The following is a 27,678-nucleotide window of genomic DNA, read 5'->3' on the forward strand; positions in this document are numbered from 1 at the left end:
ATTTGGCAGAACCGCTCAGGATCGGGTTGAGTCTTCTCGATAACGGCCCGAGTCGCAGCTAGCTTCACTCGGCGCATCCATTAACGCTGCGGCTCAGGTGGAAATTATCTCCTCGCTTACGGCCGGTCTTAGTACGCAGGTATTTGGGATTTCATTGACGAACGACCCTGGCTACTACCGACCGGAAGTGACGTCATAGTTTCCAGGATCGGAGACGGCCAGTGTAAAAGACAAGGGGATTAACCCCCCCCCCCTTGGTAAGGGGAGCGCCGTACTCCGAATCCGCAACAATATATATATATTGTTGCGGATATGGGATTTGGCCTCCATCCATATCCGCTTGTAAATATTCCCCTATTTCCCCAATACTCCCCAACTATCCCCAATCCCCCATTCCCTAGTCCCATTATCTGTAAACAACACTCTGTAGCCCCGACCTTCCCCTTTTTCCCCCATTAAATGTCGTACCCAGGTTCACCGCATCTCACGTAGACAACTATAGGACATCTTGCTAGTTATTCTTAGTCTATGTCAGTTAAGGACTCGTTTCCATTAATTCTGACTCTTCGTTGCACCAGAATGTGATTGTATGGCACCATTAGTAAGTTTAGGACCTCCCAATACCTCCCCGCATCTCTTCCTCATGGAACAACAACACCAACAACAACAACAGCGGCGGCGCGGCGGCGGCGCGGGGAGTGTGCGTCCTCACTCCGGCTTGGTTAGCCACCATTGAACATGTGCTCCGACGGGGTTACCACGCAGGGGCTCACTGTCAGCTCCTCGTCAAGGGCGGAGCCCGGTAACCCCCCGCACCCAATAAGAAGCGGCGGACCGATTCCATCTGGGGCGGAGCTAACGAGCCGAGGGCGTGTCACTCCCCGCTGGGCATGCGCAGGAAGACGGAGGTGACGTCAGATGCGCCTCAGCTTGGAGAGAAACGGACGCCACCTTCCGAGCGCGACAATACCTCCCCGCATATCTGGACCGGACCGTGTGGATTCTGCCCCTGAGCCAAGGTGCACCTTGAGCTCTCGACTGCCTGTCCTTCCTTGCCATCAATCCCTGTGTGAGTCAGTCTTGTCCCGTTTGTCTGTGGTCTGTCGGGAATAAGATAAGACTGTGTCTAAGTGCCCATCTTGCTGTGCTTTACCTCTTGCCGTGTAATCTAACCGTTCTGCATAACCAATATTATATCCTCCTCCGGAGGTCTTGAGAACTGTACCCCTTGTGTCGTTGCCTTAATCCCAGCCGTTGTGTCCTTTCCTTCATTGATTTAGCATAGCGCGATTCGGCCAACGTTCGAGTGTAATCGGGTAACTTGTGCGAACACGGCGGCCATTCCGCTCGGCCCATCATAACATCCTAATAAGTCGTGTCCGTAACAATATATATATATATATATATATATATATATATATATATATATATATATATATATCCAAATATATGTGCAGTTCTCCAGCTTTCAATGAGCGCAAGTAATGACGTCACTGCCATGTACATACGCTCTGCCTGTCAAGCTCTCAAGAGAACCCTCTGACAGAGCACAATTTTGATCTTAGTTCAGATACTGTCATAAGTGTATGTAAAACTCACAGTTACCGACCTGGTTTCGCCCTTTTTGGGGCTCATCAGGGCAACGCAGTGAGTACTGCATTCACTTATGACTCTGAAAACCTTTCGGTTATATACCAGTCACTTTTCGATTTCATACCATCAGTGGTGAACCGCCATTAAGGTATCCCATCCAGCTATGCTGTACCTTAATGGGAGCGATAAGTGCCATCTGCCACATGGCACATTACCTCTGGTATCCACTCATTATATGGAATCCCCTGGATGCAGCCGGGAGCAAACCAATCCAAATATATGTGCAGTTCTCCAGCTTTCAATGAGCGCAAGTAATGACGTCACTGCCATGTACATACGCTCTGCCTGTCAAGCTCTCAAGAGAACCCTCTGACAGAGCAGAATTTTGATCTTAGTTCAGATACCGTCATAAGTGTATGTAAACCTCACAGTTACCGACCTGGTTTCGCCCTTTTTGGGGCTCATCAGGGCAACGCAGTGAGTACTGCATTCACTTATGACTCTGAAAACCTTTCGGTTATATACCAGTCACTTTTCGATTTCATACCATCAGTGGTGAACCGCCATTAAGGTATCCCATCCAGCTATGCTGTACCTTAATACGTTTCATACCATCATTACTTGCGCTCATTGAAAGCTGGAGAACTGCACATATATTTGGATTGGTTTGCTCCCGGCTGCATCCAGGGGATTCCATATAATGAGTGGATACCAGAGGTAATGTGCCATGTGGCAGATGGCACTTATCGCTCCCATTAAGGTACAGCATAGCTGGATGGGATACCTTAATGGCGGTTCACCACTGATGGTATGAAATCGAAAAGTGACTGATATATATATATATACATATACATATACATATACACACACAAACACACAAGTATATATGAAATATATGGAGCATGACGAGCTCTCCTCCCAATGTCCACGCATGCGCAGACAATAGTCTGCACGGCTTGCCCCCAACCCGGAGACTTCAGCCGGCCACTCCATAATATGGAGATTTATATGGTGGTCATTGGTTAAATATCAAACCAGCCGCATACCCGGATTCTGTGCTTGTTTGCACTCATCAGGACAGCACACCATTCTAAAATCTAACCAATGACCCCCCACTTCGTCGATTAAATGGAAATGGTACTTCCTGACATCAAGGGAGAGACGCAGCCACAAATTATGTCCCACGCGAATTATACGGCGATTGCCTGCATGAACTGTGAAAAATAAGGTCCGTCTGCCACACGAGAACATTACCCTCTGCTTTACTACCTCACCAAACAGGAGGTGAGTTTGTGATCAGGCATAATAATAACCAAAATGTGCCCTGCCGACCCGATAGCTGCATCATGGCGGTTTAAAAACTTCAGTAAAATACTCCATTTCGCTTCTTATGATACAGATGATGGTGCAGCTATCGGATCAGCAGGGCACATTTGGGTTGTTATTATTATGCCCAACTGCAAACTCACCTCCTGTTTGGTGAGGTAGGACGGACAACATTTTTCACAGTTCGGGCAGTTTTGACTGTATGGAACATGAACTGTAGCTGTTGCTTGATCAAGCTCGGAGGCAATAGACACACACACAAACATATACACATACACACACACACACACACACACACACACACACACACACACACACACACACACACACACACACACACACACACACACACACACACACACACACACACACACACACACACACACACACAATGTCCATGTGTGTATGTTTGTCAGTGTGTGTGTCAGTGTGTGTATGTGTATCTCCTCAATAACTCCAATTACAATGAATCCTAACAGCCCAGAACTTTGCATGCATACTTGTGGAACTCCAAGGGAGTGCATGAATGAAAACTGGGTATTTGGGAAAATTTAAACATCCCTTTTGAAGATAATTAACGGGGTGCTTAAATCATTAAAAACAAACTAAGCCTCACCAAGATGGTGGCGTGCCATCTTGGTCTGCCCACTGTTACCTCAGGCAGTTGTCTTAAGCTGCCATTTTGTTTTGGCCTGCTCAATAATTCCTGGACTTGGAACAGGTCACAACGATTCCTGAATGATAAAGCGCTCAAAATGTATTTCTTTCACTGTCCTAAATCATATCATTGAATGCCTGATCTTCATACCTACGAATTGTTGTATACTTCGCTTTTGTAGGCGATTTCAAATTAGGAGCTTCGAGCTATTTTATGCATTGTATGATGCCATTTCCCATGAAGGACTGTCACAGACTAATTAAAGTATACAATCAAAATCTGTCTTCGGATTTGAGGATCGGATCTTACGGACTAAATAAGTGTCAAAATCTGGAGTGAAATCTGAAAATTTAAAGAAATTAGCAATTCTTATAACTAAGTGTATTTGCTTTAAGCAAGGTTGTGATCCCTCCTTCTCCATAGTTTATGCCAGTTTTTGTTTTTGCGGTGTCCCATTACCAATCAGCTTGCTATCACTTGCCAAGCCAGCCATTGCTTATCAACCGTTTCATTGGAGTTCTTACTTGAGTGCTTAAACCACTTGGCGAACGGTTTACAAGCTTCAATGTTCGTTAGTTTGCAAGACATGGCGATACAGTCGACAGCGGTGCTAAAATATAAGACCCGTAGCTTCACTGATGGGAACATCAATAATTGTGCAATTGGAAAAAAAAAAGAATATTTTGTTAATGGGGAAAAATATAATTAGGCGGTATATAGATATTAGATACCGGCCGAGCTATACATTACTTTTTGTTTTGGTAATTGGATGACGCTGACCAATGTTGGCATGTTTTCTCTTAAAATTGCCGATTTGTATATTTATTATTTGTGCTACTCGTCTACAAGCCTGGATTTGTGTGGTTTATAAAAAGAGATAGCTATGTTGACTCATGGACAAGCACAAACTGATGCTCACGAGCAACGCCCATCAACGTCCATCCATCCTTACCTCACCGTCCATCCTTACCGTCCATCCTTACCATCCATCCTTACATCACCGTCCATCCTTAAGCAACGGAGCAACGTCCATCCTTACCTCACCAATCACAAGCCCCCTCCTCACCAGCCGCACGTGCTTACCTCACCTCCTCTCCAGCAAAATCATACACCTTGGTGATAGAGATCTTTTCGGAGGATCTGGGTTTGGTGCTCTCAGGCACACTCTTTGCTGGCGCATCTGGTGGCTTCTGCTTCTGAGGAAATATTGCAAACACATTTGGTTTGGTATATGCAAGCTAATGAAATTAATAAATTCGTCCCACACCTCCCCCAATCCATTATCCTCATCTGTTTCCACCTACCTCCACCTCCAATTCCCCAAAGTTTGGTTTCGCACAAAATACATGGAGATGAATCCAATTGCATCATATTAAATTCAAGTTACACTTCAAAAAAGTAAAAATCGTAAAGGAAGATGTGAATATAATATTGAGAAAGCAATTTATAATCTATATTTCGTGATTGTATAAAGTCGATGCTGATAACCAGATTTTGAAGTTCTTATCACAATTGTGGCCAAAACTCCCCTCTCCCCTGATAGGCTCAAAAGACTTACAGAACAAGCAGATTCACCATCAGCACATCCTCCAGGTGCCGTACGTTGAGGCCTGGGTCCAACATCCTGCAGGAAGCTTTCCCACAAATCTTCAGCTCGACGAGAGAACTCTTCCTCGTTCACGGTTTGTGATTCATGCCTCTTAGATTCTGATGGCCGTCTGTCTTGCATCTTTGTTTCATCAGCCTCATCATATTCATCTTCTTCATCATCATCATCATCTTCATCGTCGTCGTCATCCAAGCGAATCCCTCCCTTACGCTTGCGACTAAAAACAAAATTTTGACGGAACCTTTTAAAACTTGCTTTGAGAAGTCTGGCAGGGAAGGAAATAAGAAGCCGGAAACAGCGTAGAGCAAAAGGAGGTGGTAAAACTACAGTGCCTTCAGAAAGTTTTCACACCCCTTGACTTTTTTCACATTTTGTTGTTACAGCCTGAATTTAAAATGGATTACATTGACATGTTTTGTTACTGATATACACATAATAACCCATAATATCAAAGTGGAAATGTGTTTTTAGAATTTTTTTTACAAATTAATTAAAATAAAAAGCTGAAACGTCATGAGTCAATAAGTTTTCAACCCCTTCGCTATGACGCTCCAAATTGAGCTCAGGTGTATCCAATTTCCTTTGATCATCCTTGAGATGTCTCTACAATCTTATTGGAAGGCACGTGTGGCCAATTCAATTGACTGGACAAGATTCAGAAAGAAACGCACCTTTCTATATAAGGTAAGGTGCTTGGCAGAGCAGAAACTCCACCATGAAGTCCATGGAACTGTCTGTAGAACTCAGACATATAATTGTGAGGAGGCATAGATCGGGGGAAGAGTATAAAATAATTTTTAGAGTATTGACAGTTCAAAGACCACAGTGAGCTTCATCAATTGGAAATGGAAATAATATGTTACTTAGATGTTTCTTGGAGCTGTATATCCGACAAAACTGAACGACCGGGCAAGAAGGACCTCGGTCAGGATACAACAAACAACAACAGGCATTTTAAAAGGCCATTTTCCCTGCAAGAGCGGGGGTTAGCCTTGCGGTCCCCATGACAATGTTCTCCATTTTGCCCTATTTTCTGCATCTCCCCTTGTTAACCCCCTGGCCCGCATTTCTTTTTCGACCATCTTTAGCCAAGTCTTTCTCGGTATTCCCCGTCCTCTACTTCCTTCCACATTCATTTCCATCACTCTTCTCAACCAGTCACTTTCATCCTTCCTCAACACATGACCAAACCATCTCAAACTGTTTCTCTTCACAGCATCCATCACAGGCTCTATTCCCATCATCTTTCGCAATTCATCATTTGGCTTCCTCTCTCTCAACGATACTCCACACACATCCACAGAACCATTCGCATTTCCACCCTTTCCAGCCTTCGTTGCTGCTCTACGTTCATTACCCATGTCTCGCTCCCATAAATCATAACACTTCTCACACATGCAGCATACACCTTTCCCTTCAGCTTCAACGACACTCCCCTCCTCGTCAGCACGCCATTCAGTTCCCAAAACTTCTTCCATGCACATCTCACTCTCAGGATGGTGACCAAAAATCCAATGACCATTCTGACAGAGCCACAATGACAAACCAGTCAATGATCATTCCTTGGCTGAGATGGGAGAAACTGCCGGAAGGCCAACAGACCATGCAGTGCTTCACAAATCTAGGCTTAATGGGAGAGTGGCCAGACCGAAGCCACTCCTGAGAAAAAGGCACAAGACAGCATGCCTGAAGTTTGCAAAAAGGAACGTGAAAGACGCATTGTCTGCATGAGGCAAAATATTATGTGGTCTGATGAGACGAAAATTGAACTCTTTGGTCTGAATGCAAAGCTCTACATCTGGCAGAAACCGAGCACAACCCATCACCCATCTAACACCATCCCTACCGTGAAGCGCTGTGGGGTCTATGGAAATGCGTCATGCTATGGAGATGCTTTGAAGCAGCAGTGACTGGGAGACTTGTAAGAATAGATGGAACAATGAATGGAGCCAAATACAGGCAAATCCTTTGGGAGAACTTGCTTCAGAGTGCAAAAGACCTTAGACTGCAGCAAAGATTTACATTGCAACTTGACAATGACCCCAAGCATTCAGCAAAAGCAACACTGGAATGGCTTCACAACAAGAACATGAAAGTCCTTGAGTGGCCCAGCCAAAGCCCAGACTTGAATCCCTTTAGGTATCTGTGGAAAAGCTTGAGGATTGCTGTTCACCAACGCTTCCCATCCAACTTGACAGAGCTTGAGCAAATCTGCAAGGAAGAATGGCAGAAACTCACCAAATCCAGATGTGCAAAGCTGATCACACATACCCAAGAAGACTCGAAGCTGTAATTGCTGTCAAATGCGCTTCTACGAATTATTGACACAGGATTTAATACTTAGGTAAATTAGATATTTCTGTATTTCATTTTAAATTATTTTGTAAAAATTAACAAAACAAAAAAAATCCACTTTGACATTATGGGGTATTATGTGGAGATCACTGACACAAAAATATCTCAATTTAATCCATTTTTAATTCATGCTATAAAAACAAAATGTGAAAAAATTCAAGGGGTGTGAACACTTTCTGAAGGCGCAGTACAAAGCAATGTGGAGGGTTCAATAACGGTTGAGACATTAGGCAAATGTAAGGAACGGGCAGAAAGGAAGGAGAGTCAGAGCAGAAAATGAACATAAAAGGAGAAATGGGTAAGAGGACAATGCAATTCGGACAACTCACTACCTTTTCTGAACTTTCCTCCTGTTTTTCGTGAAAGTCTTAGTGCTCGATTTTGCTTCTTTCACCTCGTCCTCATCCTCTTCACTCAATTCTTCTGTAAAGTTTAGGAGCAACACAGTACATACAGAGTCAGTCAAACCTACAGTTTGCACATAGTGATATCCTCCACATAGATAACAAAATATACTATTAAGTATTATTACCTCCATCACCGAAGATCGACGGAGCTAAAATGTTTTCAAACTGTTTGTCTGTCTGGCTGTGAGCGGGATATAGCAAAACGTTATGGGTGTTTATTCGGCCGAAAGTTGGTTGTGTGACAAGGATGAATTGATTACATTTTGGTGAAGATTCACCAAAAGATCCAGATACGAGTTTTATTTTTTATTTTTAACGTGATTCTTCATAATTTAGATGGGGCCAAAAACAATATATAGCATAATATTTCAAAAAGTTGTGGAAGGGTTATGACAAAACTTGGGTTGGATAGGTGACAATAACAAGCTGGTTAGATTTTCGTTCATGTCTGGATCCAGATACGGCCTATCAATGGGATACAAAATGTAAACTGTTCAGCTTGGCAGAGGTATGCTCTCTACTGAGTGCCGTTCTAGTTTTACATTTTGCACACCTCTCCAACCCAAACCCCCCTGCCAAATAAGAAGAACAACCACTCCTTTCGCGTCTTCAGACTCATAGGGATGTCGAAGCAGTTTTCAATTGACAAGGGGAGGGGGGTCAGTCCTGCACCGGTCACCACTCCAAGGCAGAATACTCGAGAATGGCTCATTCTTCCGAGTAAGCTGTTATTACCTCCACCACCAAAGGTGGATAGAGGTTATGTTTTCACCCCTGTCTGTCTGTTTGTTTGTCTGTCCGTTTGTGAACAAAATATCTCAAAAAGTTGTGGACGGATTCGGACGAAATTTGGCAGAGATGTAGCGCATGAGACAAGGACGAAATGATTAGATTTTGGTGAAGATCCGGACTTGGATCTGGCTACTAGAATTTTTTAACTTTTTCTTCACCATTGGGAAAAAGACGATACAAAGCAGGATATCTCAAAACGTTGTGGACGGATGATTTTGAATAAATGCGATTCTGTATTGTGATTTTCTCGTCTACTCGAGGATACAAAACGTAAACTGTTCACCTGACGTTGGTATGCTCTCTACTGAGTGCCGTTTTAGTTCATTTTGTGGATCTCTGAAGGATGACAGGTTGAGTCAACCCACCTGGTGTTGTGCGATCAGCAAGACATGGCCTCAAACGCAGGACCAAAAGATCTTAAGCCAACCACCTTAAATATTAAGCCAACGCAAGCCCCCCCTCCCAAAAACCTACCTCAAATACATCTCCTTCTTTCCCCTCATGTTAATTCTAATTCCTTCAAGCTTCCTTTCCCTTTTCCAACAACTTCACTCTGAAAACATTATATTTCCTCCTCAAATAAAGTTACACCATTTTATATCACGTGTTCAATGTGTTGCCCCCTTAATAGGATGCATCGCCATAATCCGCAGTCCAAAGTCTGCTATGCAATTCCACAAGATTTGTTGTGAAACATTTCAAAACAGTTTCTAGAACTGCATCCTTAAAATCTTCCAAAGTTTAAGTTCTGCTGTGCAACATCGTTGCTTTAACATGACCCTCAAGAAAAAGTACAATGGAGACAAATTGAGCGATTTTCGGTTCCTCGGAGGAATATTTGTCTATTTCATATTAAAATGCCAAACTGAACCGCTTGCTTCCTTTGGACACGGGTGTGATTTGTTTTTACTCTGTCTTCCTGTCAGTCAAACAAAATTGAAAATCATTCCAAACAGAAAACTCGCTGTTTTTAAGGACGTCATAAAGGACACAAACAAAAGGAACGAATAGCTAATGTAACGTGTCAAGATAAGGTGGTGTAAGCGACGCTGCATCAACAGCGGTAACTTTTCGGAATTAATTTTCTTTTCTGCAACCTTCAAAATATTTGTTTTATTTCAATTCAATTATATACTTCAACACCATAGAATACAAATTGCTTTCTTGGCACATTCAAAACCATTCCGTTTAGTAGTACATGGGCAAAAATGACCAATCAAATTTGCAGATCGCTCTCTCGGCATCAGGGAATATCGAGATTCGGACAAAATCGCGGCTCTTACAAAATATAGATCGTGCTCGGAAACACAACAAGGAAGACTTAAAGACTCTTCCCATGAATGAATGAATGAATGAATGAATGAATGAATGAATGAATGATCGTTTTAAGGCCATTTTCCCCGCTAGAGCGGGGGTTAGCCTTGCGGGCCCCATGACAATCATGGTGCCCTGTTTGAGGCAATGTTTTTATGGCCGGATGCCCTTCCTGACGCCAACCCTTGGTCGCCTCTTACGATGCGCAGGGATACGGTGTACCTATTCTAAACCGGGGTACACACCTGATCTTCCCATCTCCTTCTTTAATCACGACTGCGTGGGTTAAAGTGTTCTATGAACTCTCCAGTTCAAACTTTCAATTACCGTTTTCATGAAACTTTTCCACCAAATTGTAAAGAGTTTTCCGAGATGGAAGCTTTCTTTCCATAGATTTGATAGGAAAATGTGTCAAAACTACAACTGTAGGATTAGTCTGATGTTATCATTCAATTCAACTGTGACACTCTTTGTTCTTCACCAAGTTGAGACATTTTCATGAGTCAATAAAGTTGGGAATTTTTTTTTATATTGTATATATATATATATACAGAACCTTTCAAATTGCCCTTTCTAATGTATCCAGTCTCATAATCGTGGGACTAAAAACAAAAGAGTTGGAAGCATTTGAGCACGTGTAAGCTTTTATGGGACACCCTGAGCAGGCAGCAGCATCGCTTTGGGGAAATCCGACATTGTTGTTTTGAACCGAAGAGAAAGTTGCTCGTGTTTACATCTCGTATTTTACACCTTTCCACCCATTTCTTACCGGAGGGAACGTAATCAGCATCTTCATCGGAACTGCAATCCGAACAATCGGACATCCCGAACCTTCCGCCACCGAGCACGGCGGACGAAAATGCTAATGTTACTCTCAGCGTTTCACAAGCTTCGACTTGATCACATAATCATTCCAAAACTAATTTTACCAACTTCATTCTGTCCTGCGATAATTATTATCGCTTAAACTAGTGGCCGGTTTTACGTCAAAGTAAACATACGTCACTTCCGGTCTGTATGTTCCGCCTTTTTAAGCTCGATCGATTCGAGTTCCGGTCGATTATTATTATTATCATTATTGTTGTTTTTTTCTAAATTCATTAATGATATAAGCTGAGAATTTTAGTTTGAGTGTAGTTTTGAAATTCAAAGCGAAAACGATGCAAGAAGGAAATATTATATTTAACCCGAATGAATTGATTTGAGGTGTTGCTGGAAAGCGTCATTTTGAAAAAGCTAACGAAAAAATAATTTTACATTTTTCTCCCAAGAAGGCGTGTCGAGCTACTACGACGTCACACAGGGGAGGGGGTGTGTTCATTTACCGATATCAGGCAGCTAGCTCGGGCTTGCGAAGTCAGCCGTTCTTTTGCAACGGTTTCGAATGGAGCTCTTGCCTGAGTGCTCAAGCCATTTGGCGAGGGCTCTTCAAGAAACGTTTTTGTTTTTTTTTGTATACAAGATCGAGGCTCGTGAAACAGCTAACATTAATCACACACAAAGACAAACCGACACGTAAAACATATAACATGGGGAGCGGTAGACAAGATGGGGCGAGAGGGGGAGGAACGCAAACACAACATCTGAGAGCAGGGACATCGCGAGATCTGTGGGAGGGAGAGGGCTTTGGGGGGGGGGCATGGGAAGGGGGGGGGCGGTGGGAGAGGTATAAAACATATGTACACTGCCAGGACATCCAGGAAAGAAGTTGGAATTTCAAACAAGGTGGATCTGGGGTGAATTAGTGGGGGTATAAAAGATCAAGGTTTTGGATGGGGAAAGATAAGAGATGGTGGTGAACAGCTGTTTTAAAGACCTGGAGGGAGGACTGGGATTGAAGGGAGTGTGGGAGTTTGTTCCAGAGGCGGGAGAAAAGAGGAATGAAAGAGTGAAGGTGAGCAGAGAGCCGAGATTTCGGCAGTTTAACCATCAGAGGGTTGTTGGCAAATCTTGTGCGACCTGTAGGGACATTTGGGGGACAAAGCACAAAGAGAGCTTCTTTTTTCTTTTTTTTTTTTTTTTTGGTATACTGAATCGAGGCTCGTGAAAGAGCTAACATTTACTTCACAAACAAATCAACCAGACAAACAAAATATATAACTAGAACGGGCACTCGGTAGAGCGCATACCTTCGCCGCAGCTACTTTTGTTGCCAAAATAAAAGACTACAAGATCTGTGTAGCAAAGCATTTTGGCATTAGTTTCATACAAATTGGACACAAATTGACCGCGCTATGGTAAAAAGACGATTTTGACCTTTTCATGACCTTGACCTTGACCTTTGACCCGATCGATTCCAAAATCTAATCAAATGGTTCCCGGATAATAACCTATCATCCCACCAAATTTCATGCGAATCGGTTGAATACTTTTTGAGTTATGCGAATAACATACACACACACACACACAGACATACAAATAAATACACAGCGATCAAAACATAACCTTCCGCTTTTGCGAAGGTAAAAAGAGGGAGCGGAAGACAAGATGGGGAGAGAAGGGGAAGCACACAAACACAACATTTTTGAGAGCAGGGAGATGTGTGGAAGGGAGAGGGCTTGGGGGGAGGAGGCGTGGGAAGGGGGGGGGGGAGGGAGAAGTATAAAACACAAGGACACCAAGGACTTCCAGGAGAGAAGTTGGTATTTCAAAAAAGTGGAATTGGGGTGAAATTAGCGGGGGTAGAAAAGATCAAGGTTTTGGATGGGGGAAGATAAGAGATGGTGGTGAACAGCTGTTTTAAAGACCTGGAGGGTGGAGTGGGATTGAAGAGAGTGAGTGAGTTTGTTCCAGAGGCGGGAGAAAAGAGGAATGAAGGAGTGAAGGTGAGCAGAGAGTCTTGATTTTGGCAGTTTGACCATAAGAGGGTTGCAGGCAGATCTTGTGCGACCTGTAGGAATATTTGCGGGACAGAGCCCAGAGAGAGCTGGGGGGGCAAGGCTAGAGAGGAGTCGGTAGAAGACGGAAAGACCACTAACCTGCCTGCGGTGAGTGAGTGAGAGGCCCTTGGAGTTAGCTTCATCACGGGAGATTCCAATGCTCCCTTGCTGGGGGAGCAAGGCCGGAGAGGAGTCGGTAGAAGACAGAAAGACCACCTACCTGTCTGCAGTGAGTGAGTGAAAGGCCCTCGGAGATAGCTTCATCATGGGAGATTCCAATGATTCTGAAAGCTTTGGTTTCAACAGCGTGAAGCCGAGCTTGGTGTGAGGCAGGAGCACCAGCCCAGAGGGGAGAGCAGTATTCCATTGAGCTGCGGATGAAAGCCTTGTATGTGGTGAGGAGCTCAGGTGTGCCGAGGAAGGACTTCGCACGATGGAGGATGCCCAGTCGGCGACTGGCATTGGAGGCCAGATTGAAGATGTGGTTTTCCCAAGAAAGATCATGGCAGATAGTGAGACCCAAAAGCTTGAGCGACAGAACATTTTTGGAGAGGATTGTTGAGAAAGTAGAAGGGAGGGTTGTCCAGTCGATCTTTTCGGAGAGACATAGTAAGAGTGTGAGATTTGTCAGGATTGAAAGACATGTTCCACTTGTTTGACCAGTCTGTGATTTTGTCCAGGTCTTCAGAGAGTGAGGAGGCTGCAGACTGCCGATCTGAGGGAAGAGGAATGGAGCGGCAGAGAGTGGAGTCATCAGCAAAGAGATAGAGAGGATTTTCCAGAGAGTCGGAGAGATCATTGATAAAGACCAGAAAAAGCACTTGGCAACTCAATACACCCGAATGTTGTCCCACTAACTCCCCATTTATTAAGCCGAAAATACAGGCGAAGACATATAACATGTTGATGTTGTATTGTATCTACATTAGGGCCCCCAATTTTAACCCTTTTTCTGACAATGTCCGAGCTGTAACTCGGATCCAGCTGAGACTTTCGGAATCAAATTTTTCATCATCAATGGGAATGAAAACTATGCAGGGTTTACATAATTTTTTGATCTTGACCTAATTTTAAGGTCATGACCCACCACAACTCGACGAAGGTTTGTCCGATCAGAGTGAGACTATCAAGATCTCTAGATAGGCTAGGCCGCTAGGGCAAGGCACATTGACACTTCATCTACTACATATCTTTTCAAGTTGAATGTCAAGGTCAAGCTCAAATGGCGATTTGAAGAAAATAACGCAGCATTTGTCATCGCTCACTTTTGCCAATGTGGAATCTCAAAGACCGCTTGGCCTTACATTATGTTTTTGCATCCTAAACTTCGCCATTGCCAACAGGTCGTCGGTCTCTCTGTCTCCCTCCGACTCATTTCTGGTCTTGCATATTTCTGGTCTTGCACTCTCTACCCTCTCCATGCTCTGTCTCCCCAAGTATCTACTGGATGCACATGGTCCAGTGGTCCACCAGCAATGCCCTCCAAGTGAAACTATGTAAATCCAGAAACACCGCAAACTTCCACTCATTTATTCCTCCCTTTTCCCACCTGTGGAACCGCCTTCTACAGACTCTTCAATCCAGTTCTACCCTCCGGGTCTTCAGGACAGCTGTTCACCACCATCTCAGCTGTTCACCACCCCCATCCAAAACCATGATATTTTCTACACCTGTTAAACCAACCTCGCCCCTCTCAAATTTTTGCTTACATATCCATCTTGTTCATCATCCCTTGCGTTCTCGCCTAACCCTCATCGTTACCTGCATCCCTTGTTTGTCTGTCTCCGTCTACCTTCTCCCTCCATCCGTCTATTGGCGTTTCCACTATCTCCTGCAGTTCCCTTTGTTATGTTGTGTCCTAGCTCTTCCACGAGCCTCGACCATGTATAAAACAAAATCGTGGCCCAGGAAGTGCTGATGAAACTTGCACATTCCCCAGACAAGGCTGAGAGCCTTCCACTCGATTTGAGCATATTGAGGGGATGCAAGATACAAAACAAATAGGGCATTTAGAGCCATCGCCCATTTTGTATGGTAGAACTTCTCCACTACCATAGGCAAAGCTATCGCAAGCTGAGATGAGTGGACGTTTAGGTTCGCAGTGAACGAAAACCATATCCTCTGTGAGTAGAATCTTGACATGATTGAAAGCTGCTTCTTGGTCGGATTTCCATGTCAAGTGTTTCTCCTTTCTGAGAAGCCGAATTAACGGGACCAACTCAGAGCTCAGGGTGCTCACGAATCTCTGGTAGGACTGCGCCATACTGATGAATGAGCGAAGCTGGATTTGTCCTGTGGTGATGGCATGTGCTGAAACACATCTATCTTGCGTGGGCCTTTCATCAGCCCATCTTGCGTGGGTCTTTCATGAGTCCATCTTGCGTGGGCCCTTCAACAGCCTATCTGGCGTCATGATGTGCCCGAGATACTCCAGACATTGGTTGAAGAAAACACACTTGTCCCTATTCAAGCAGAGACCACAAGTCTCCAACTTGGTTAGCACTTTTGTCAATGTTCTTGAGGTGTTCCTCAGCTGTCTTTCATGCAATGAGTATGTCATCCAGGTAGGATTGTGCAGAAAGATATACACAAGCCTGATCCATAGCTTTCTGACACAAAGCCATGTGTGCACATCATGCAAATTGTGTTAAAACAGATAAACTAATCCCAAAACTAAATTTTAATATCACATTAAATGTGTGTTTCCCAATCATTCTGTTCATCTTTTAATATCGCATTAAATGTGTGTTTCCCAATCATGCTGTTCATCTTTTAATATCGCATTAAATGTGTATTTCCCAATCACGCTGTTCATCTTTTAATAACACATTAAATGTGTTTCCCAATCATGCTGTTAATTATTGAATATCACATTAAATGTGTATTTCCCAATCATGCTGTTCATCTTTTAATATCGCATTTAATGTGTATTTCCCAATCATGCTGTTCATCTTTTAATAACACATTAAATGTGTGTTTCCCAATCATGCTGTTAATCCTTTAATAGCACATTAAATGTGTTTCCCAATCATGCTGTTCATCTTTTAATACCACATGAAATGTGTGTTTCCCAATCATGCTGTTCATCTTTTAATAGCACATTAAATGTGTTTCCCAATCACACTGTTGATCTTTTAATAACGCATTAAATGTGTGTTTCCCAATCATGCTATTCATCTTTAAAAACGCATTGAATGTGTGTTTCCCAATCGTGCTGTTCATGTTTTAAAAGCACATTAAATGTGTGTTTCCCAATCACGCTGTTCATCTTTTAATGGCACATAAAATTTGTGTTTCCCAATCATGCTATTCACCTTTTAATAGCGCATTAAATGTGTGTTTCCCAATCATGCTGTTCGTCTTTTAAAAGCACATTAAATGTTTCCCAATCGTGCTGTTCATGTTTTAATATCACATAAATTGTTTGTTTCCCAATCATGCTGTTCATCTTCTAATATCACATTAAATGTGTGTTTCCCAATCATGCTGTTCGTCTTCTAATATCACATTAAATGTGTTTCCCAATCATGCAGTTCATCTTTTAATATCACATTAAATGTGTGTTTCCCAATCATGCTGTTCATCTTTTAATAGCACATTAAATGTGTATTTCCCAACCATGCTATTCAACTTTTAATATCACATTAAATGTGTTTCCCAATCATGCTGGTTTTTTTTTTGTTTGTTTTGTTTTGTTTTGTATACAAGATCGAGGCTCGTGAAAGAGCTAACATTAATCACACAAAAGACAAACCGACACACAAAACACAAAAAACAAGGGGAGCGGCAGACAAGATGGGGAGAGAGGGGGAAGGACACAAACACAACATTTGAGAGCAGGGACATCAGGAGGACTTGGGGGGAGGTGGGAGAGGAATAAAACATATGAACACTGCAAGGACTAGGGGGTGAATTACCGGGGGTAGAAAAGATCAAGGTTTTCGATGGGGGAAGATAAGAGATGGTGGTGAACAGCTGTTTTAAAGACCTGGAGGGAGGAGTGGGATTGAAGGGAGTGGGGGAGTTTGTTCCAGAGGCGGGAGAAAAGGGGAATGAAAGAGTGAAGGTGAGCAGAGAGCCTAGACTTTGGCAGTTTAACCATAAGAGGGTTGCAGGCAGATCTTGTGCGACCTGAAGGAATATTGGGGGGACAGAGCACAGAGAGAGCTGGGGGAGCAAGGCCGGAGAGGAGTCGGTAGAAGACAGAAAGACCTGTGCATCTTTTAATATCGCATTAAATGTGTGTGTTCCCAATCATGCTGTTCATCTTTTTAAAACGCATTAAATGTGTGTTTCCCAATCGTGCTGTTCATGTTTTAAAAGCACATTAAATGTGTGTTTCCCAATCATGCTGTTCATCTTTTAATAGCACATTAAATGTGTATTTCCCAACCATGCTATTCAACTTTTAATATCACATTAAATGTGTGTTTCCCAATCATGCTGTTCATCCTTTAATATCGCATTAAATGTGTGTTTCCAAATCGTGCTGTTCATGTTTTAAAAGCACATTAAATGTGTGTTTTCCAATCATGCTGTTAATCTTTTAATAACGCATTCAATGTGTTTCCCAATCATGCTGTTAATCTTTTAATAACGCATTAAATGTGTGTTTCCCAATCATGCTGTTCATCCTTTAATAGCACATTAAATGTGTGTTTCCCAATCATGCTGTTCATCTTTTGATAGCACATTAAATGTGTGTTTCCCAGTCTTGCTGTTCATCTTTTAATAGCACATTAAATGTGTGTTTCCAAATCGTCTGTTACCTGATTTTGTTTCAGGATGTGACCACAGTGCGGTTGGTTATCCTTGTTTATGGCAGAAAGTAAACTGGAACATCACTTTGTGGAGCCCATACCTCTGCAAAGCTGATCAGATCACGTGTTGTATCCCAGTGATAGCCCGGATTTGTATCTGGATCTTAGCCAAATTCGAATCGGCTTGTTCTTATGTCACCGACCCAAAGCATTCACCAAGTTTTGTCTGAATCTGTCCATAACTTTTTTGAGATGTCCTACTCATAGACAAACAGACAGACAGGGGTGAAACACATCCTCTGTTCACTTTCGGTGGCGGAGGTAACAAATCTCTGTTCGACCTGAAAGTCTGAAACACGAAATAAAAACGCGGATGCTATCATTTGATTTAAAATGCAAATTGTTTACTCACATCGTTCATGCTCTTTCGTATTTATACCATTCAAGGCTGTGAGTATGGTGTTCATTGATGCAATATGCCCTCTGTCGGTCAGGGCAGGCATTTCTAATTCGTTCATGGTGACGGAGATCGCTCGCTTACTCTTCTCAAAGGACACCATGGGATCTTTAACGTCCACCAGCAGATGGGACACACCGTTTAACGTTTATCCGAGGGACGGAACACATATTCATGCCTCGCCCTGCTTGCGAGGTCATCAGGTTGGTAGTTTACAGCTGTGCCGAGATTTGAACCCAAGCGAGAGGACTCAGAGGCAAGTGAGTATGCATACACCTAGCCGAGGAGAATATCCTGCCAGCCCACTCACATCATTCATCCGACAGGATTCTTAACTTTTGGCTATTAATGTGGGATCCGATTCCCAATCCGACTACAAACTGTCAGGTTGCGCGAGAAAGTGCGCAGACCTGTGTCTGTCCTGGTCTGCTTGCGGTACTTAGAGGATGTTCAGGATCCCACGGTATTATGTGAAGAGTAGGCGAGTTATCTCTGGCACACTGAACAAATTACCTCCAGTCCAGTCGAACATCGCAGGCCAGGTTCGTGAAAACCTATTCCAACCCTTGCTCTGCCAAGTTGCCCCGTTTTACAAAATGATTCTTAATTTCGTACACTCAATCGGCTTCCAATAAAGTTCAACATAAATATCTCGATAAGGTCCAGAGTTGATACAAAATCAGAATTGGACTTGGATCGACAGTGAGCGCGATGCCAGGGTGTGGGGGACAGGGGTGGAACGCTTACAGGCGAAAACTGAGCTCGGTGGGAGATGCATCCGTAAAAATAGACAACAGCATGGCGACCAGATTAACTTACATATTTCACGACATTGAAATGAAAGGTCTTATTCATATCCAACCTTCATTTCGCACCAATAGTTTCGACTTTTAAAGCACTCCATGTAGCGGCAACTCGACCTAGACCACCGCAGAAAAAGTTTGGACTACCACAGAAAAAAGTTTGGACCACCCCAAAAAAAGTTTGGACCACCCCAGAAAAAGTTTGGACTACCACAGAAAAAAGTTTTGACCACCCCAGAAAAAGTTTGGACCACCCCAGAAAAAGTTTGGACCGCCCCAGAAAAAGTTTGGACCACCCCAGAAAAAGTTTGGACCGCCCCAGAAAAATTTTGGACCGCTCCAGAAAAATTTGGACCACACCAGAAAAATGTTGGACCACACCACAAAAAGTTTCGACCGCCCCAGAAAAAGTTTCGACCGCCCCAGAAAAAGTTTCGACCGCCACAGAGAAAGTTTGGACTGCCACAGAAAAAGTTTGGACCGCCACAGAAAAAGTTTGGAACGCCACAGAAAAAGTTTGTTTCTTTCAAACAAGTGTATTAATATAATTTTCACCAAGTGTGCATAACGTGTTCGGATCTCTGGAGAATTAGGTAGTCGGATGATTAGACAGAGATTGGTTCGAAGAATCACAAGGACAAGGGCGCACCACCACGTTCCAAATTGTGTTCCCAGAATTGTGCATTTTTCGAAATTTTGAGAGCAAATGCCGGTTATAGTTTAATGCGCTCAGCAAGGCAACGAGGGTATATTTAACTGGCTAAGTTGGGCAGGCGGGGTGGTGAAGGACAGTAGCCACCCAGCGCTTCCGTCCCACCGAATGTCATCTCGTTCCTTCTGATCCCATTGCAATCAAAGAAGTAAAGGAAGACATGTTTCGGGGATTCCTAAGGTTTCTGTTACTTGTGGCATTTGTACAGGTAAGGTTGAGTGAAGGATTGTATTGGTGTGTCAATCTGAAAAAAACGTGGAAAAGTGGGGTGGAAAAGCGAGCGAGTAGCACGAAGCCAATGAATACGGTGTGGGGTCCAAGCCCCTTTTGGCGGGCCCAAAGTTAATACGGTGTGGGATCCAGGCCCCTTTTGGCGGGCCCGAAGCCAATATGGCATGGGATCCAGGCTCCTTTTGGTGGGCCCAGGAAGATTGAGAATTCTGAACACTTTATTACTTTTAGGATTCTGAGAACCTTTCTTGAATTTTTTTTGGGGGAGGGGGGGGGGGTTACTTTATGTATAGTCAGAAGTCTAAGAATATTGGGAATAGGGTTAGATATTAGATTAAGTTCGATTAGGTTTAAAAAAAATAGAGGGAACAACAAAAAAATTGAAGTAAGAAAAAAAGGAATAGCAACAAGAGTCAAATGACCTAAAATCAAATGACAACTTCAGTGAGCTAGAGAGCAAGTGGTGAGAACAACGGCTAGATGGCAAACGACACCAGATTGTTAACTTTTTTCCAAGACGGAAAAAGCAAATTATACATTGGAATTCTTTTTGCAGTCAATTCTAAAACAATATGATAGACTGTGAAAATGATGTCTTAAATTGTAAAATCAAGGTGAAAATGATCGAGATAGGAAGCCTGCAATAATATGGTCTCCCAACGGGCTGTTTGGGTCAGGATTTACATAGAGAATTTGCGTCGATCCCCACTTCGGAATTCCTTGGGGAGAGGGGAGAGGAGAGGGACAATCCAACCACAGTAGCTACAACTTGTCTTACGAGTTATGGCGGAACCTTAGTTCCACTGGGAAGTTTGGATGAGATTGGATAACTAACACGCAATTGCATCGTCTAAAAACAGGTACTAAAATGCGTATTTTAGTATGATGTTGATGATGATGATGATGATGACACTAGACAAGCCCTCAAATGTTCTCAACTAACGCTCTTAAGTGCCGGTCCACACTTGCTAGCGAGACAAGAACCATACGGAGCGGTTTCGGCCAAATATCGGAATGTGATTAAATATATTAGACCATACGGCATTGATGAGAATATATGAATGTTCCACTTGCTCAGTTATTAATTGCTCATTCAAACTTTGCATAAAATGCATTAATATCATGTACATGTATATATTTGAGCATAAGCATGGACACTACATGGCCAAAAGTATGTGGACACCTGAACATCACCCGTATGTGATCGTCGAACATCTCATTCCAACATCAGAGGCATTAATATGGAGTTTGTCCCCCCCCTTTGCTGCTATAACAGCCTCCACTCTTTTGAGAAGGCTTTCCACTAGATGTTGAAACATTTCTGTGGGGATTTGCTTCCATTCAGCCACAAGAGCATGAGTGAGGTCAGGCACTGATGTTGGGGCTGGCTCGCAGTCGGCATTCCAATTCATCGAAAAGGTGTTCGATGGGGTTGAGGTCAGGAATCTGTGCAGGCCAGTCAAGTTCTTCCACACCGATCTCGACAAACTTTTCTGTTTGGACTTCACTTTGTGGATGGGGACAATGCCATTCTGAAACAGGAAAGGGCCTTCCCCAAACTGTTGCCACAAAGTTAGAAGCACACATTCGTCTAGAATATCATTGTATGCTGTAGCGTTAAGATTTAACTTCACTGGAACTAAGGGGCCTAGCCTGAACCATGAAAAACACCCAGACCATTATTCATCCTCCAGCAAACTTTACAGTTGGAACTATGCATTTGGGCAGGTACCCTACTCCTGGCATCCGCCAAACCCAGATTAGTCCATAGGACTGCCAGATGGTGAAGCGTGATTCATCACTCCAGAGAACGCGCTTCCACTGTTCCAGAGTCCAATGGCGGCGACCTTTACACCACTCCAGTCGACGCTTGGCATTGCGCATGGTGACCTTAGGCTTGTGTGCGACTTGTTACGGATTCGTCATTTCCGTTGTTGTGCTTTTCATCCACTTGACATATTTCTGATATTATGTACTATTATTGTCTTCAAAAGGTTTATTGTTCATGAGTCGTTTGCAAAGGTTAAAAGCGTTAATGTTTAAAAGTGACAGGAAGCCGGATCGGGAACCGGAGGACGAAAAAGAAGGAGAAGAGGAAGAATGCGTGACGAGTGAAGTCGGACATGACGCGTGGCTTCCAGCTCCGTAGCGAGCGTTATCGAACGAAAGTCACGAGTGAACTTTGAGTTTCCTTGAAAGGAAATTCCTGCGATAGGTGTTATCGCTGGAGGATTGAGAAACCTGCGTAGTCAGGTTTAGTCGTGGAGATTCTGAAGAAACCTCGCCGGGTCGCTTCGTCTCAAGTAAGAGCCGTCGGCCATTTTGACCCTCGCGCTTCGTTCACCGAAAAAGGTTTTGCTACGCGTCAGCTTTTCTCACCATCCTGTCATCTGTCGGGGATGTGTGTGCGCAAATGCTGCATTTGAAGATTACGCTGCGATTCGCTGATTGAACTGTGAACGTGCACATCGAGTTTGCCTTTGGTTTTGGACCACGTGACTTGCTACGCTTTGCCTACACTTACGCCTCGTCAGCATCAATGGGGTGTGGTTCTCGATTCGATCTCACTCTGACACTCGCTGGAGGGGATCACCTTTGAGTTATTGAGGAGTGTTCTTTTTCACTCACGTGGAGCGCAGTGAGTTATCTTACTTTAGCTGATGGTACCATCATAAAATGCATTGAGTGTACTTTTGATTGCCATTGGTTGTATCATTATTCCTGTGTGATTTTTAATACAATATTTGTTCGTTTATAATCATTGGTGTGGTTTCATTAATGATTCCTGACACAGAATAATATATTTTTCTGCCGTGGCTCCTCTCGGGACTCGGAGGTACATCGCGACTAGGGGGTCGGGGAGGAGCACGTAACAGAAATTGGGGGCTCATCCAATTGACTCGTGGTCTCGAAATTGGGTCTTCGTCCGGAATTAAAATTCCCTAATAACATTCGTTCGGGATTGACCCAGATTGAAATTGGGGGTTCATACTGTGGAGAAATTTGGGGCTTGGCTTTGCTGATTAAATTCCTTAAATCTCGTACTGTGGATTAAATTCCATAAATTTCGTCTGGGAAGGAATTCCCTAACATTCCCAGAATTCCCAAATTTGGATTTTTTTCCCAACATTCCCAATTTTTTCAAAAAATTGGAAAATTTTGTGTGAAGGTTAACAGGTGTTAACTTATAGTCACCATGGTGTTTGACGCAGGAAAATTTGCGGTGTCCCCTAGTGAGGCACAGTTCCAAGTGTTAAAAAAATCGGAACTATTGATATTGGCCAAACATTTTAGCTTGGAGGTCCGAGCTAATATGAAGAAAGCAGCGATGCAGACATTGGTGATAGAATCTCCGGTGGGACTAGGACCATGGAAAGAGGTAGCCTTGGATTGGTTACCGGAGGAACAAGAAAATGTGGAGCTCCGGAAACTGGAGATGCAACTGCAGAGCCAGGAAAGGTTAGAAGAGAAAAAAGCAGAGGAAAGGAGAGCTGCAAGAGAACTCGAGGAAAGAAGAATAGAACAGGAACGACAACTCGAGGAAAGAAGAGAACAGAGAAGAACAGAGGAAAGGAGAGCTGAAGAAGAAAGAAGAGCAGAGGAAAGAGCGGAGGAAAGAAGAGCCGAAAGGGAGTTAAAGGAACGTGACCTGGAGCTTCAGAGGGAAATTAAATTCAAGGAGCTGGATTTAATGAAAGAACGGGGAGAGGTACCATCTATGCCAGCTGGTTCGACAACAGTCAGAACACATGGGATGTTGGTAGACATGTGAGGCTGGTTCCACTCTCCAATGAAAAGGAGGTAGCCAAGTTTTTTTTACACTTTGAGAAAGTGGCTCGAATGCTAAAATGGCCTGAGGAGTCCTGGACCATGTTAGTGCAAAGTGTTCTGGTGGGTAAAGCTCAAGATATTTATTCGGCTTTACCGATTGACCAATGTGCAGATTATGGGATAGTGAAGAAAACCATTCTCAAAGCCTATGAATTGGTCCCTGAAGCTTACCGGCAAAAATTCCGGAATGCCAGGAAGAGGGAGAGTGAGACCCATGTGGAGTTTGCCAGAATGAAAGAAACCATGTTTGTTCGGTGGTGTGATTTAAAAGGGGTCGGGAAAGACTTCGAACTATTGCGACAATTGATCCTGGTGGAGGAATTCAAACAGTGTGTCCACGAGGACATTAAAGTACATCTGGAGGAACAGAAGGTACAAGAGTTGTATGAGGCAGCAACCGTGGCAGATGACTATGCCTTGACACACAGGATGAGGTTCCATAAACCTAACTTCCCGCCTAGAGTTCGCCCGTAGAGATATGATACATCCGGTGCGGAGAACGAAGATTCATGGGAGCGGCCTAGAGATGACTATGAGGACAGATCTGATACCGCGACTCTCAGGGATCAGAGTTCTACAGTTCCAAGACGGACTTATCCTGCGGGGGGCTCAAGGCAAACCACGAGTTTCTCCTCCGGGCCGACTTGCGCTTTTTGCAAGAAACCTGGACACTTGATGTCCCGATGTTATGCTATGGAAAGGCAAAATCAGGAGCGGAGTCAGACTAGTACTACTCCGAATGCAATGGCAAAGGTGAGAAATCGCCCTCAAAAGGGTTTCCAACCATTTATTTCAGAGGGGTTTGTGTCACTGGATGGAGACTCGACTAACCAGAAACCGGTTAGGGTATTGAGGGACACAGGAGCACATCAATCTTTGATGCTTGAAGGCATTTTGCCATTGTCAGAGAAGACAGCAACTGGTGCTAGTGTTCATTTACAGGGGGTTGGTGGCTGTGTTAAAGCTCCACTTCATGTCATCCATTTAGAGTCTGATTTGGTGTCAGGACCGGTCACAGTAGGCTTAGAAGCCACTCTTCCTGTTGAGGGAGTATCTTTTGTTATCGGGAATGATTTGGCCTGTGGTCAAGTTTTTGGTAACCCGATGGTTGTTAAAAAGCCTAGTATAGAAAGTAACACTCCACAAGTCAGGGATGGAGGCAATGTTGGCAAGCTCTTTGTAGGTGGACTGAATTTCAAAACAAGGAAAGGTGTTCTGGCCTCTGTCTTCGGCAAATATGGCCCGCTTTTGGAAGTTGTATGAGGCAGCTGCAGTGGAAGTGCTGCTGATAAAAGACAGGGAGACACAAAAGTCAAGAGGGTTTGGCTTTGTCACGTTTGAAAACACAAAGGACGCCAGAGATGCAAAAAAGGATCTGAATAGCAAGGAGTTGGAGGGTCGGACCATAACAGTAGAGAAGGCATTTCATAGGTGTCAAGAGGGCTTCAGAGGAGGACAACGTGGAAGTAGTGGTTTTGGTGGTGGCCGCAGTCGATATTACTATGGAGGCTCCCAGAGTTACGGCAGCTCCCGAAGGAATGATTATCAGGGTCGTGGCCGAGAAGGAGACCGCTATGCATGTGACTACAGTGACAAGCGGTCCAACCATGATTATTATGAAAGTTCGGAAGAGTTGAAGCACTGAATGCTGCGGAGCAGCCAAGCCAAGATTCCTACACGGATTAACCGTGAACCGTTCCTAAAGTAACCGTTCCTAAAGGCGTCCATGTAGTGAACTTTCCGACATGGATTAACCGTGAACTCCACGTTCCTAAAGGCGTCCATGTAGTGAATACTTCCAGGCCTCACCATGGAACCTGGCTCTCAGCTCGGCCTCCCGGAAAAAGTGCTGTAGATTTGCTTGACTTTGGAGTTTTGATCACAACCCCTTAACCTTCATTCAAAAGAAACTAAAAGTAAAAAAATCAGAGGGTGATGAGATGGAGTTTGGCTTTGCAGGAGTCCAACTGGGAAATTGAACATGTAAAGGGCAGGGACAAGGTCGTTGCTGACGCTTTGTCCAGAGTGAATTAACTTTGGAAATCTCTGTGGGTTGTTCGAAGTTTTGTTGCTTTATTTTTGGGAGATATTGATTATTGTTGCTCACGGGAATTGATGATTTGGGTTGTGAGTTTACTTTTGTTTGTTTAAAGAGTTTGCCTGCAAAGAAAGTTTACGCTGTGTTCAAACTTTCTTTCTTGAGGGGGGGAAGTGTTACGGATTCGTCACCTCCGTTGTTGTGGTATTCATCCACTTGACATATTTCTGATATTATGTACTATTATTGTCTTCAAAAGGTTTATTGTTCATGAATCGTTCGCAAAAGTTAAAAGCGTTAATGTTTAAAAGAGACAGGAAGCCGGATCGGGAACCGGAAGACGAAAAAGAATGAGAAGAAGAAGAAGGCGTGGCGAGTGACGTCGGACAAGATGCGTGGCTTCCAGCTCCGTAGTGAGCGTTATCGAACGAAAGTCACGAGTGAAATTTGAGTTTCCTTGAAAGGAATTTCCTGCGATAGGTGTTATCGCTGGAGGATTGAGAAACCTGCGTAGTCAAGTTTAGGCATGGAGATTCTGAAGAATCCTCGCCGGGTCGCTTCATCTCAAGTAAGAGCCGTCGGCCATTTTGATCCTCGCACTTCATTCACCGAAAAAGGTTTTGCTACGCGTCAGCTTTTCTCACCATCCTGTCATCTGTCGGGGATGTGTGTGCGCTAACGCTGTGTTTGAAGATTACGCTGCGGTTCTCTGATTGAACTGTGAACGTGCACATCGAGTTTGCCTTTGGTTTTGGACCACGTGACTTGCTACGCTTTCCCTACGCTTACGCCTCAGCATCAACGGGGTGCAGTTCTCGATTCGATCTCGCTCTGACACTCGCTGGAGTGGATCACCTTTGAGTTATAGAGACATTGAGGAGTGTTCTTATTCACTCACGTGGAGCGCAGTGAGTTATCTTACTTTAGCTGATGGTACCATCATAAAATGTATTGAGTGTAATTTTGATTGCCATTGGTTGTATCGTTATTCCTGTGTGATTTTTAATACAATATTTGTTCGTTTATAATCATTGGTGTGGTTTCACGATTGATTTCTGTCACAGAATAATATATTTTTCTGCCGTCGCTCCTCTCGGGACTCGGAGGTACATCGCGACCAGGGGGTCGGGGAGGAGCACGTAACAGACTGCTCAGCCATGGAAACTCATTTGATGAAGCTCCCAATGAACATTTGTTGTGCTTCCGTTGCTTCCAAAAGCAGTTTGAAACTCGGTAATGAGTGCTGCAACCGAGGACAGACGATTTTTACACACTATGCTTTTCAGCACTCGGCAGTCCCGTTCTGTGAGCTTGTGTGGCCGACCACTTCACGGCTGAGCTGTTGTTGCTCCTAGAGACCTAGACGTTTCCACTTCACAATAACAGCACTTACAGTTGATCAGGGCAGCTTTAGCAGGCCAGAAATTTGACGAATTGACTTGGTGGAAAGGTGGCATCCTATGACAGTGCCACGTTGAATGTCACTGAGCTCTTCAGTATGGCCCATTCTACTGCCAATGTTTGTCTATGGAGTTTGCGTGGCTGTGTGCTTGATTATATATACCTGTCAGCAATGGGTGTGGCTGAAACAGCGGAATCCACTAATTATAAGGGGTGTCCACATACTTTTGGCCATGTAGTGTATGTAAGTTTGAGCATGTGTGTTTTTTGGGTTTTTTATGTTGAAGGCTCCAGTCACGAACTATATAGTCCTCATCGAGACGAGGCCTTAAATAAAACAGATGAAAAGTGTATATGATGTTTGTTTGTTTGTAAGAAAGCTAGCCCGGTAGCTGTGATGTAATTTGAGTGAGACAGAAAGTAAGAACAGCAATCCTGACATGGAGTGTGTAAGATGGTTTTGGCACCACTTTAACGCTCCCAAGTGAGAACGGTCATATTACCCTGAGTGG

General features: G+C 43.7%; 2 protein-coding genes across 5 annotated transcripts in view; one reads left to right on the top strand and one right to left on the bottom strand.

The window, feature by feature from the left end:
- Nucleotides 1–11,086, bottom strand: part of CFDP1 (craniofacial development protein 1) — a 40,093-nt gene extending 29,007 nt beyond the window's left edge. Inside the window, exons 1-4 of one of the 3 annotated variants that reach the window (XM_068119783.2) lie at nt 10,824–11,086; nt 7,874–7,964; nt 5,136–5,403; nt 4,661–4,773 (exon numbers count right to left, since the gene is read on the bottom strand). In XM_068119783.2, the coding sequence (XP_067975884.2) occupies nt 4,661–4,773; nt 5,136–5,403; nt 7,874–7,964; nt 10,824–10,878 (527 nt within the window). In that variant the 5' untranslated portion in view covers nt 10,879–11,086. The remainder of the gene's footprint in view (nt 1–4,660; nt 4,774–5,135; nt 5,404–7,873; nt 7,965–10,823) is intronic. The other 2 variants (XM_068119785.2, XM_068119784.2) reach the window with 2 other exon arrangements.
- Nucleotides 11,087–19,354: 8,268 nt separating this feature from the next.
- The window catches only part of LOC137429670 (cadherin-13), an 89,925-nt gene continuing 81,601 nt past the window's right edge, over nt 19,355–27,678 (top strand). The window contains exon 1 of one of the 2 annotated variants that reach the window (XM_068119786.2): nt 19,355–19,873. In XM_068119786.2, the coding sequence (XP_067975887.2) occupies nt 19,826–19,873 (48 nt within the window). In that variant the 5' untranslated portion in view covers nt 19,355–19,825. The remainder of the gene's footprint in view (nt 19,874–27,678) is intronic. The other variant, XM_068119787.2, reaches the window with a different exon arrangement.

The sequence above is a fragment of the Myxine glutinosa genome, chromosome 6, assembly GCF_964187855.1.
Source record: "Myxine glutinosa chromosome 6, kmMyxGlut1.1, whole genome shotgun sequence".
Lineage (NCBI taxonomy): Eukaryota > Metazoa > Chordata > Myxini > Myxiniformes > Myxinidae > Myxine > Myxine glutinosa.